The sequence below is a fragment of the Gobio gobio genome (assembly GCF_949357685.1).
Source record: "Gobio gobio genome assembly, chromosome: 6".
NCBI lineage: Eukaryota > Metazoa > Chordata > Actinopteri > Cypriniformes > Gobionidae > Gobio > Gobio gobio.
In genome coordinates, this window is record NC_137102.1 from 4,271,359 (window position 1) to 4,284,387 (window position 13,029).

Sequence of the window (13,029 nt, forward strand, 5' to 3'; positions counted from 1 at the left end):
GACCCCACAGAAACGGCAGCGCAGCGGCCCGTTCAGACCAGATGTTAAACTCGGGTCATCCATGAGAGATTTCGCGGGTTATCCTTTAAAAACTATTGCTTCACTTTACAAAAGAAGACGAGATAAAGCTTTTGGGGAGTGTGAATGACAAACAGTTGGTGTTTGGGGACATGGCGAAGGTGTGAATCCAGCTCACAAACACTCGATATCTCCTTTGCTGTAGCTTTTCTTTCTAACAGAGTCAGGCCTGCCCTGTTATTCCGATGTTTCTTCTACAGGCCGCGACCAATGAAGCTCATCTCCTGTCCAGAGAAAACAAAGCTAAGCCACATTCCCAGAGTTCAATTTGCTGTTACATCGGAGGTCTGTGAATTGGGGTTTGGGCCATGTCTGTTGACTGAGGGGATCTGGGTGGAGGGAAGACTGTGAAACTGGACAGTTTCTTAATAGGCTACACTTCCCAGTGAACTTTTATACAAGGGAGCACTGTTGATGTGAGAAGGAAAAATCTCTAAAAAAATGTCCCATCATGGTTAGGGTTGGACACCGAACTCGGTACTACAGAGTACAGATTCACATTAAAGGTGCAGTGTGTAGTATTTATGATGATCTATTGGCAGAAATGCAGTATAATACACATAACTATGTTTTCAGTGGAGTATAAAGAACCGTTATGTGTTTATTATCTTAGAATGAGCCGTTTCTATCTACACACACCGCAGGTCCCTTACAATGAAGCCGCCATTTTGTGCCGTCATGTTTCTACAGTGGCCCTAAAGGGACAAAAATTTCAGTATGGGACGCTTATTGGGTTCAGTTGTAGTGCCACATAGATGATTGTGTGTATTTCCGCTAAGAGAAACACGAGTGAGGATCCCAGTTTAACTTGTTTAATACTTCACACAAGTGCAGTCTATAATGAACATAAGAAACACAAGGAAAACAATGGTAAGTATATCAGTAAATGACACAAACATTCAGTTATTAAAATAATATAGAAATGAACATCCATTAGCTGCGTGCTGATTATGTTAATAAATACTTATGTTAACAATACATAATATTAGGGCTGTCAAAAGATTAATCGCGATTAATCGCATCCAAAATAAAAGTTTGTGTTCACATAATATATGTGTGTGTACTCTGTTAATTATATATATATATATATATATATATATATATATATATATATATATATATATATATATATATATATATATATATATATATATATATATATATATATATATATTAGGGGTGTAACGATTCATCTACTACATCGATGTATCGATTTATTTTCCTACGATCTAACTACATCGATCTGTGCTCGGCAAGTTGGCCTTCCGGACGACATATATCGATCTAACATCGTTTTAAAAGGTAATCAATCGATTGTATCGATCATAGGAAATAACGCATTGGATTTAAGCACGTCAGACTTTAAATGGATGTTTTTTCTTAGCACTTTTAATGATAAAGGCGTTAAACGTTACTCGATTCAGTCTGCCTATCTGTGACATCATCGCCACGCACGCACCAGCAGCAGCGCTAAGAAAACAAAACAGCATGGCGGATGGCAGAGGAGAAGCCAACGAGCGAGAAATTATCAAGCCACCAGGAGAAAGAGCTAAGTTAGTAACGTGTTACCTGTACTTTCAACCCTTGCTAAATGTTACCTGTGCATTCCTGGGACCAGTGTGCCAGCAGAGCGAGTTTTAGTACTGCTGGTGATATAGTGAACACACAGAGAAGAGTTCTGCGGTCAGATCATGTTGATATTTTTGAAAAAGAAATATGTAGAGTCATTGAAGAGTAGTTGGTTACATTTTATCTTTTGTTAAATATTGTTTGTTTATTAAACTGAGAGTAGTAGCAGGTTCAGCCAGTTTATTCAAACTGAAGAAATGTTGGTTGCACTTTATTTTTGATATTAATATTGTATTTGTATTATTTTAATGTTGAAAAACAACAGCAAAAGTAACAGGTACACCTACTATTAATTAAACCTGAAGAGAAGTTAGTTGCACTTTATTTTTGATATTAATATTGTAATATTATTATGTTGGATAACAAAAGCAGAAGTAGCAGGTTAACCTACTGTTGAAATGTTGGTTGCACTTACTGTGCTTTTATTGAATATGTATTGAATATTGAAAATGAGAGCAGAAAAGGTTATCTTCCTGTTAATTCAACCTAAACTGTTGGTTGCACTTTATTCAAATAAAATTTGAATGCATTTGCCATTAATTGTTGTTTACTTGTTTGTTTATATCCATAATTAATTGATACCTGATTCCCTTACAAGAAACAACTGGAATCTAGGAAACTTTACCTGCACTGACCAGTATCCAGATATTTATTTCAGTCACACAATTTTTGGCTAAAAAGTTACTGAATCGATTTCAGGTCACTGAATCGTTTCGGATCGTATCGTTCTAAATGAACCAAAATCGTCCTTGAATCGTATCGACAACCTCAAATCGTGATACGAATCGAATCGTTGTTAAAACGAATCGTTACACCCCTAATATATATATATATATAAAAATCTTAAATATATACATGCTTGTGTGTGTATTTATATATAAATAATAATTAACAGAGTACACACACATATATTATGTAAAAACAAACTTTTATTTTGGATGCGATTAATCGCGATTAATCTTTTGACAGCCCTGCATAATATAAAACGTCATCAAACTCGACATTTTCAAACAATCTTAAAGGCCCGGGTATACTTCGGCCATCCGTGTTCGTGCACCGCCCGCATGACGTAATTTTCGTCATTCGGAGGGCTCGCGGCCGGCCGCACACCCCGTTCGCGCGCAGCCCAAATTTTGAGACCGCGCGGACGGTCCGCGTGCAACAGCGCATGCGCCAGCAGTACAGAAGAGTCCACTAGGTGGCAATACGCACAGTACACACAAGACCGGTTTAAAAACAACACGCTTGAAAAAAAAGAGAGAATTTTTGATTCTTCAGTGTTTCTTCAAAACTATGTTGCAATGGTGGATCCACTACAGTTCTTCTCCGATCATGCCCAGCGAATGTCCCGTTGATGACAGGACTCAGTGCTGCCCTCCGATGTCTGGTAGAGCATAGACACTTTTTTACTGCGCATGTGTCGAACGCGATCCTCCGCGCGCATCCGTTGTGTAGTATACTTTGAAAGACGCGCGGACAGGGCTGCGTGCGTGACGCGTCCGGGCGCGGTAAGTGAAGTATACCCGGGCCTTAAACGACCTGGGTGATCTGTAACTTGTAAACAGTGTTGGGGAAACGCATTACAAGTAACTTGAGTTACGTAATAATATTACTTTTTCCAAGTAACTAGTAAAGTAACGCATTACTTTTCAAATTTACAACAAAATATCTGAGTTTCTTTTTCACATTAATTTGACTGACAGCTCTCCTGCCCCCATGTTGAGAAGAATAAGTGCAGAGGCGTGTGTGTGTGTGTGTGTGTGTGTGTGAACATGATGGTTATTGTAGTTCTAGACTAAATGTGAGCATTTATTTATCTCACTTGCACAATAAAGATTCTGTACTCCTCAAAATGAATAAAATCAGTCAAATGCAAAATCAGAGTACTATGCAAACACAGTTTCTACAGTGGCCCTAAAGGGACAAACTTCTCTACAGAGCGCTAGCCACTCTCTGCTGTCTCAGATGACCACATTTTTGTCCTGTGTTGGCCACCGTAGCTTCTCTATGTGCTTCAAAAGGGAGGGGCAAGCTGTGTTTTACACAGTGCACCTTTAACTCAAGCTGTGTCAAATTTCGGTACCTGAGAACGTATCTGGTGATATAGACTAGTGTCCGTGAATATTGCAAAAAGACTATTTAAATATGAATCCTGCATGTCTCTGTGTGAACAAATGGCACAGAGGCGCGGTTTATTTACCTTTATTTACACACACACACACACACACTCACAGAATCGCGCGTAATGATCGTGTTTCCATCTCTGCTGTCTCATAGAGGACATGAACGCATGAACTTCATCTCCAGAGCCGCTCTTCATGAGCATTTTATCCTGTCTTTTGAGGAAAAACTACCGTCATATCATAAACACAAAAACTCAAAGGTCTTCACGGCAACCTGTCAAAATAAAAGTTCGGTTTAACTTAACAAATATATTACTGTTGTACAGCAGAATTTAGATACGCCGCAATGTAATAATAATACTAACACTAATTTAATAATAATAAATTATCAAAACTAAATTTTTTGGGTAATAAATCACAATTTTTCTTCCATGTTTTAATTTTAACAGTATAAAGCTCAGGTGTGCAGCACGTTGTTTGACACAAAGTTTAATTAAATGAAAAGATAGATTAATGTTTTATGTCTTTATTTGATTACCAGAAAATACACAGCACAGAATTTATGGGAAATCTTGTCATAGAAAAAAAAAAAAAGACAGAATTACGTCAGTACAGAGTACAGATTTAAAGGAGCAGTGTGTAGCATTTATGAGGATCTATTGACAGAAATTGCAATATAATACATAACTATGTTTTCAGTGGAGTATAAAGACCTTACAAAATGAACTATTATGTGTTTATTTCCTTAGAATGAGCCGTTTCTATCTACACACACCGCGGGTCCCTTACAGTGAAGCCGCCATTTTGTGCCGCCATGTTTCTACAGTGGCCCTAAAGGGACAAACTTCTCTACAGAGCGCTAGTCACTCTCTGCTGTCTCAGATGACCACATTTTTGTCCTGTGTTGGCCACCGTAGCTTCTCTATGTGCTTCAAAAGGGAGGGGCGAGCTGTGTTTTACACAGTGCACCTTTAACTCAAGCTGTGTCAAATTTCGGTACCTGAGAACGTATCTGGTGATATAGACTAGTGTCCGTGAATATTGCAAAAAGACTATTTAAATATGAATCCTGCATGTCTCTGTGTGAATGGATGGCACAGATGTGCGGTTCATTTACCTCACACACACACACACACACACACACACACACACACACACACACACACACACACACACACACACACACACACACACACACACACACACACACACACTGAATCGCACGTGATGGTCGAGTGTTTCCATCTCATATGAGGACTTCAACGCATGAACTTCATTTCCAGAGCCGCTCTTCAGCATTTACCGTTTCATTTGAGGAAAAACTACCGTCACATATAAACACAGAAACTCAAAGGTCTTCACAGCAACCCGTCAAAATAAAAGTTCGGATTAACTTGACAAATATATCCCTGTTGTACAGCAGAATTTAGATACGCCTCAATGTAATAATAATATTAACACTAATTTAATAAAAGTAAATAATCATTTTTTTAAGTAATAAATCAAAAATTTTCTTCCATGTTTTAATTTGATCAGTATACAGATCAGGTGTGCAGCACTTATCTTAAATTAAAAGATACATTTATGTTTTATGTCTTTATATGATTACCAGAAAATATGTGGAAAATATTTTCATATAAATAAATAAAAAAAGGTACCGTTGTGTACTGGCACCGAATTTCATGTACCAGTTAAAATGTGAACGGTACCCAACCCTAATCATGGTAATATTCTGCCAATATAGTTAACTACAGCTGTAAAACTATAATACATCAATATTTGATAGACTATTTAAACACTCCAAGAAGCATTCAATATTCTTTCAGTCAGTTTATGCCACTATGCTAGGGGTGAGATGCTATGAAACAGGAAACGAACGGTTAAATTCAGTATCTATTACATATGTGTAAAAAGTATTGTTATAATCTGTATTCTTACATTTATGCTTGTTTTCCTATTAATTTAAACATAGCTTGCATCATAACCCCTTCTCAAAATCCTTTACCTAGTTAAATTATACAAACAAAAACAAAAACTGCATATTAATGCATACACGAACACAAAATATTTTACATTATGCTGTAAACGCTCTTTTTCTTGTACACAAACAATACAGGAGGCTATCGTTTAGTATTGTAGGTTATAAAAGAAAAGGCAGTAGGCTATTATATAAATACAAATATCGATAACCTTTGCATATATACGAACAACAGTAAACAAATGGAAGCGCTTTGTCAAAAAGAGGAACTGAATCTCAAGGCGGAACTAAAGTTTCTGGTCGTGATTCCTGCACGACCCATTTAAAAGCGACGGGTCTTATGTCATTATCTGGAAATATCTTGTTATTTATTGTAGACTACTACATATAAACTATTCAGAGGATTTTTAGTTATTCGTATTCTTTGTGTTTAAATAGTTAGATTCGTTTTTAGCAGTACGTGTTTGAAGATAGCGAGTCCAGTGACAGACTGATCCACATTTAGCAGTTTTTCACGTGCACGGACTCGATACTTTACTGATCATAAACATTTGGACGACCAATAGAGGCAAGTGGAGTGTGCGTTACCTTTATAAACGTTAACACATAATTGTTAATATGTTGTTAAATAACGTCTCAGTTAACGTGGTGTAACGATAGATGATGAAACAAGAGTCCTGTCATGAGTAATGTCTTAAAAAGCGTGTCTTATTCAGTGTTTGTGACTGAGTGTGTGTTGTTGTGTCCATCTGATTGAGTGTGTGTTGTTGTGTCCATCTGATTGAGTGTGTGTTGTTGTGTCCATCTGATTGAGTGTGTGTTGTTGTGTCCATCTGATTGAGTGTGTGTTGTTGTGTCCATCTGATTGAGTGTGTGTTGTTGTGTCCATCTGATTGAGTGTGTGTTGTTGTGTTCATCTGATTGAGTGTGTGTTGTTGTGTCCATCTGATTGAGTGTGTGTTGTTGTGTCCATCTGATTGAGTGTGTGTTGTTGTGTTCATCTGATTGAGTGTGTGTTGTTGTGTCCATCTGACTGAGTGTGTGTTGTTGTGTCCATCTGATTGAGTGTGTGTTGTTGTGTTCATCTGATTGAGTGTGTGTTGTTGTGTCCATCTGACTGAGTGTGTGTTGTTGTGTCCATCTGATTGAGTGTGTGTTGTTGTGTTCATCTGATTGAGTGTGTGTTGTTGTGTTCATCTGACTGAGTGTGTGTTGTTGTGTTCATCTGACTGAGTGTGTGTTGTTGTGTTCATCTGATTGAGTGTGTGTTGTTGTGTCCATCTGATTGAGTGTGTGTTGTTGTGTCCATCTGATTGAGTGTGTGTTGTTGTGTCCATCTGATTGAGTGTGTGTTGTTGTGTTCATCTGATTGAGTGTGTGTTGTTGTGTCCATCTGACTGAGTGTGTGTTGTTGTGTCCATCTGATTGAGTGTGTGTTGTTGTGTTCATCTGATTGAGTGTGTGTTGTTGTGTCCATCTGATTGAGTGTGTGTTGTTGTGTTCATCTGATTGAGTGTGTGTTGTTGTGTCCATCTGACTGAGTGTGTGTTGTTGTGTCCATCTGATTGAGTGTGTGTTGTTGTGTCCATCTGATTGAGTGTGTGTTGTTGTGTCCATCTGATTGAGTGTGTGTTGTTGTGTCCATCTGATTGAGTGTGTGTTGTTGTGTTCATCTGATTGAGTGTGTGTTGTTGTGTCCATCTGACTGAGTGTGTGTTGTTGTGTCCATCTGATTGAGTGTGTGTTGTTGTGTTCATCTGATTGAGTGTGTGTTGTTGTGTCCATCTGACTGAGTGTGTGTTGTTGTGTTCATCTGATTGAGTGTGTGTTGTTGTGTCCATCTGATTGAGTGTGTGTTGTTGTGTCCATCTGATTGAGTGTGTGTTGTTGTGTCCATCTGATTGAGTGTGTGTTGTTGTGTTCATCTGATTGAGTGTGTGTTGTTGTGTCCATCTGACTGAGTGTGTGTTGTTGTGTCCATCTGATTGAGTGTGTGTTGTTGTGTTCATCTGATTGAGTGTGTGTTGTTGTGTCCATCTGACTGAGTGTGTGTTGTTGTGTCCATCTGATTGAGTGTGTGTTGTTGTGTTCATCTGACTGAGTGTGTGTTGTTGTGTCCATCTGATTGAGTGTGTGTTGTTGTGTTCATCTGACTGAGTGTGTGTTGTTGTGTCCATCTGATTGAGTGTGTGTTGTTGTGTTCATCTGATTGAGTGTGTGTTGTTGTGTCCATCTGATTGAGTGTGTGTTGTTGTGTTCATCTGACTGAGTGTGTGTTGTTGTGTCCATCTGATTGAGTGTGTGTTGTTGTGTTCATCTGACTGAGTGTGTGTTGTTGTGTTCATCTGACTGAGTGTGTGTTGTTGTGTTCATCTGACTGAGTGTGTGTTGTTGTGTCCATCTGATTGAGTGTGTGTTGTTGTGTCCATCTGATTGAGTGTGTGTTGTTGTGTTCATCTGACTGAGTGTGTGTTGTTGTGTCCATCTGATTGAGTGTGTGTTGTTGTGTTCATCTGACTGAGTGTGTGTTGTTGTGTTCATCTGACTGAGTGTGTGTTGTTGTGTTCATCTGACTGAGTGTGTGTTGTTGTGTCCATCTGATTGAGTGTGTGTTGTTGTGTCCATCTGATTGAGTGTGTGTTGTTGTGTTCATCTGACTGAGTGTGTGTTGTTGTGTCCATCTGATTGAGTGTGTGTTGTTGTGTCCATCTGATTGAGTGTGTGTTGTTGTGTCCATCTGATTGAGTGTGTGTTGTTGTGTTCATCTGACTGAGTGTGTGTTGTTGTGTCCATCTGATTGAGTGTGTGTTGTTGTGTCCATCTGATTGAGTGTGTGTTGTTGTGTCCATCTGATTGAGTGTGTGTTGTTGTGTTCATCTGATTGAGTGTGTGTTGTTGTGTCCATCTGATTGAGTGTGTGTTGTTGTGTCCATCTGATTGAGTGTGTGTTGTTGTGTTCATCTGATTGAGTGTGTGTTGTTGTGTCCATCTGATTGAGTGTGTGTTGTTGTGTTCATCTGATTGAGTGTGTGTTGTTGTGTCCATCTGACTGAGTGTGTGTTGTTGTGTCCATCTGATTGAGTGTGTGTTGTTGTGTTCATCTGACTGAGTGTGTGTTGTTGTGTTCATCTGACTGAGTGTGTGTTGTTGTGTTCATCTGATTGAGTGTGTGTTGTTGTGTTCATCTGACTGAGTGTGTGTTGTTGTGTCCATCTGATTGAGTGTGTGTTGTTGTGTTCATCTGACTGAGTGTGTGTTGTTGTGTCCATCTGATTGAGTGTGTGTTGTTGTGTCCATCTGATTGAGTGTGTGTTGTTGTGTCCATCTGATTGAGTGTGTGTTGTTGTGTTCATCTGATTGAGTGTGTGTTGTTGTGTCCATCTGATTGAGTGTGTGTTGTTGTGTTCATCTGACTGAGTGTGTGTTGTTGTGTCCATCTGATTGAGTGTGTGTTGTTGTGTCCATCTGATTGAGTGTGTGTTGTTGTGTCCATCTGATTGAGTGTGTGTTGTTGTGTTCATCTGACTGAGTGTGTGTTGTTGTGTCCATCTGATTGAGTGTGTGTTGTTGTGTTCATCTGACTGAGTGTGTGTTGTTGTGTCCATCTGATTGAGTGTGTGTTGTTGTGTCCATCTGACTGAGTGTGTGTTGTTGTGTCCTGCAGGTGTTGAGGATGGAGCTTCAGGCGGTGCTGATGGCAGCAGGTGGAGGCTCCAGGATGATGGACCTCACCTATAACACCCCTAAACCTCTGCTTCCTGTGGGGAACAGACCCCTCATCTGGTACCCGCTCAACCTGCTGGAGAAAGTAGGCTTTGAAGGTAAAGAAGATGCTGTCATATCACAAAACATGTTCAATAAACGTGACATTGATGCGATTAGTGAAGAAGGGTGTATATATATCTCAGGCGTCCTCCAGAAGGTTCTGTGAAGTTTCAGAGAATAAAAAGACTGGCTGTTTAACTGCATAATACGAGAAAGCGGTGTTCTTTATAATAGAAGCACTTCAGAAATAGTTGAAATTGCATTTATTAGGAGTCGTGAGATCTTATAAATATAACGTGTAATGTGGTTATGTAAATATATCGGGTATTTGTTTTTAGAAAGGCCTGACTAGGGACTGGGGTTGCAAATTCGCCTATCGGCTAGAAACCTTTTATGCAACAGACATCTACACATTTTTTGTTATGGCTTTGTCCATGATAATTATGTATGTAATAATGTGCGCTGCATTGTCCCTGACAAATAAATAAATAAAGAGGAAGAATTGTGCGCACATCCAATGAGACTTTTACAGATTCAATAAAGAATAAATCAAAGTAAACATAAATCTGCACACTGTTAATACTGCCCCCAAAGATTTATTAAAACATGCAACGTTTCAACCCAAAAGGGTCAAACAACAAGCACAAACCGGGAGAATTTATATCTGTGTGAACCATCACACCTGGGGCCGATACCATGAAGCCGGTTTAGCTGCTAGCCAGATATGTTTAAGCTTAGTTTGTGCCAATCCTGGGTTTAAGGTACCATTAAAGTGGTTTGGCTTTTAGCTGTGTTCATCTCCATAGTAACTTACTCTCCACGGCTAACCTGCTCCAGGGCAGGTTATGTTCTGGATAAGAGATCTCAAACTGAAATTGGACCAATCAGCTGTGAGCAAAGTGACACGCCTCTGATGCAATAAAGACACTCCCTCTTTTTCTATCCAAATTAAAAGTCACTAGCTAATGGTTTTTAAAGACTAACACGTCTGGCTTTTAACAATGCTTATTTATAATAATAATACTTTTGAATGATTTAGATATCATTTATTTAATTATACCCGTATATATTTTAGTTAATCAATCATTAATAGGCACTTAGTTATAATTCATATAAATAGCCTATATAAAGGTCATACAAATAAGCTTTAAAATCAATAAATAAAGCTATAAAAATGACTACATGTGATCTTAAATGTTCAATTCTCTCTATATATCAACTAAACTAACTTCATAACTTTTACTTGCATTGACGTATAATATATTTCTTTAAGTTATCCTCTTTCATAGACAGCTCTTTTCTTCCTGTCTATTTGTTTAAATTCTTAATATTTTTCAATCATGTAATATTCTGCAGAAGAGAGAAATAAATCTCAGTTTCACTGATCCACAGCGTGTGATTGGCTGTTCACTGCTGATGTCACAGCTAAACTCCGGATCAAAGCCTGAGTTGACAGAGGAAGCTGATGATCAGCATCATGGGACCAACAAAGCCTGAATAGATTGGTTTGGTTTTGTCTACTCTAAACTAATCCTGTAACCCTGAGTTTGTTAAACTACCATCGTGGTACAGGCCCCTGACCTCATTAATGAGCTGATTACCCAATCATCCAATACAAATTAAAATAATAGATATTAAAAAAAACATAATTTACAAACCCAAATATAATTCAAAATATCATCGTAAACAATTTACTAGCAGGGAAAAAGAACCAAAAGAAAAGGGGGATTTTTATAACTATACATGAAAAATAAAAATCCAAAAAGAAATAGCAAATATTCACAAAAAAGGTTTCAAATCAAACTCCATATTCAAACCTTTTGGAGAAAGAGTATTAAGTGTGTATCTTATAAATATAATCCAAAATGCAAACTAAATCCAATCTTAGATATTTTATATAATTTTAAAATGATAGTGCGAACCCGCACCCTCTCACTAACACTAACTGGCATTTATATTATCATAAAATATGTTGCCATAGTCTTTATTTATTATTTGGGGTTGGTGATTGGCACAAATATCCATTTCGATCTTGATTCAGTATATATATATCCTACTGTACATATAAGGAGAAATAAGTTTGCCTTTTAAACTTTTATCGGGTTAAATTATATTAGCTCGCATTAATATTCACTTGTGTGTGTGCTTTATATAAGTATCATTAAAAATATTAGGATGCAAGTTAATAACGTTTTAAAATTTCACATTTAATGAAATCTAGTGTTTGATCATGTCTAAATATTTATTCAAATGCAAAAACCTAAAAATAAGTAAGCAGTTATGATCTGCAATACTTTTTTGAGCAACTAGATACTTGTATATTTAATAAAGAGCCACAAAGGCACTTATAGTGGGTAAACCATGGCTTTACAAATGAACATTATTATTTTTCCAGCCACAAAATGACTCTAATTTGCCTCTTTGCATTGGAATTCTCTATTTTAACCTTAATTACTACACTAATTGTAATATAAATAAGAAAAATATTAGAAGAAAAATATTTTAATTCATTAAATGGTCATTAATGGACGATAATTATTGGACAAATAGGCCTATTTAGTACCAAAAGATCTCCTCAAAATGTTCAATAAATATTATTGAACTAAAATATAGAACATTTATTTAATTGAAAAATAGTTAAGGTGTATGGTCACATTTGACCATCAATGAGTATCAGTGTGAGCAATTAGTAAGAAATACCCGAAGGCTAATACAAGAAAACCATTCACATTAATATTAAAGCTACACTGTGTGATATTTTCCCCCATCTAGTGGTGTAAAGGTATATGACCATCCAGTGAAAATTAGTTTCTGTTCCTCTCAATTCCGATTTAGTTTTAACTCCTTCGGTGGTCGATTTAGTCCAACATTACAAATTAGCTTCATTTTATTATGCAATTTAAACAAATGTCGCTTTAACGCCCGACAGATCGCGGACCGTTTCTTCCTCTTTACTAGGAGTTATAGCATGAATAAAAAGATGCAGTACAACTGTACGTCTCTCGTGTTTCAATCGCGGAAAGATGTCAACAACGTCACCTGACATAACATATACCTCAGAAAAGCCATCCAGTGGTCATTGCTTGTTAATTAGAGAGGGGAAACAACCTTAGAGAGGTAAATATATGCACCCTAAAGTCATTATATTTGCACTTAACATGTTATTGATGTCGCAACCGTATTTTTGAATTACTAATGCTTGTTTAAACTCTAAATTCTTTTTTAAAAATAGTTTGACGTCAAAATGTGTTTTTGACAGCCCCCATTTAATTGTAAACAAAGATTTTTATAGACTAGGGTTCCCACGGGTCCTTGAAATCCATGAAAGTTGGAAACTAAATCAATAAAATAAACATAAAAGTGCTTGAATTTATTCTGTGCAAGAAGTTTTCTGGGAAAAATCCTTCCGGTCCGCTAATGTTTTCACCAACACTTCGTGGCCGATCATACTAGCTT

General features: G+C 37.4%; 1 protein-coding gene across 3 annotated transcripts in view; it reads left to right on the forward strand.

Annotated features, from left to right (window-relative positions):
- Window positions 1-1,535: 1,535 nt before the first annotated feature.
- eif2b3 (eukaryotic translation initiation factor 2B, subunit 3 gamma) overlaps window positions 1,536-13,029 on the forward strand; it is a 112,132-nt gene continuing 100,638 nt past the window's right edge. Inside the window, exons 1-2 of one of the 3 annotated variants that reach the window (XM_079820049.1) lie at window positions 1,536-1,631; window positions 9,473-9,629. In XM_079820049.1, the coding sequence (XP_079676175.1) occupies window positions 9,482-9,629 (148 nt within the window). In that variant the 5' untranslated portion in view covers window positions 1,536-1,631; window positions 9,473-9,481. Of the gene's footprint in view, window positions 1,632-6,106; window positions 6,388-9,472; window positions 9,630-13,029 lie in introns of those variants that run through there. The other 2 variants (XM_079820047.1, XM_079820048.1) reach the window with 2 other exon arrangements.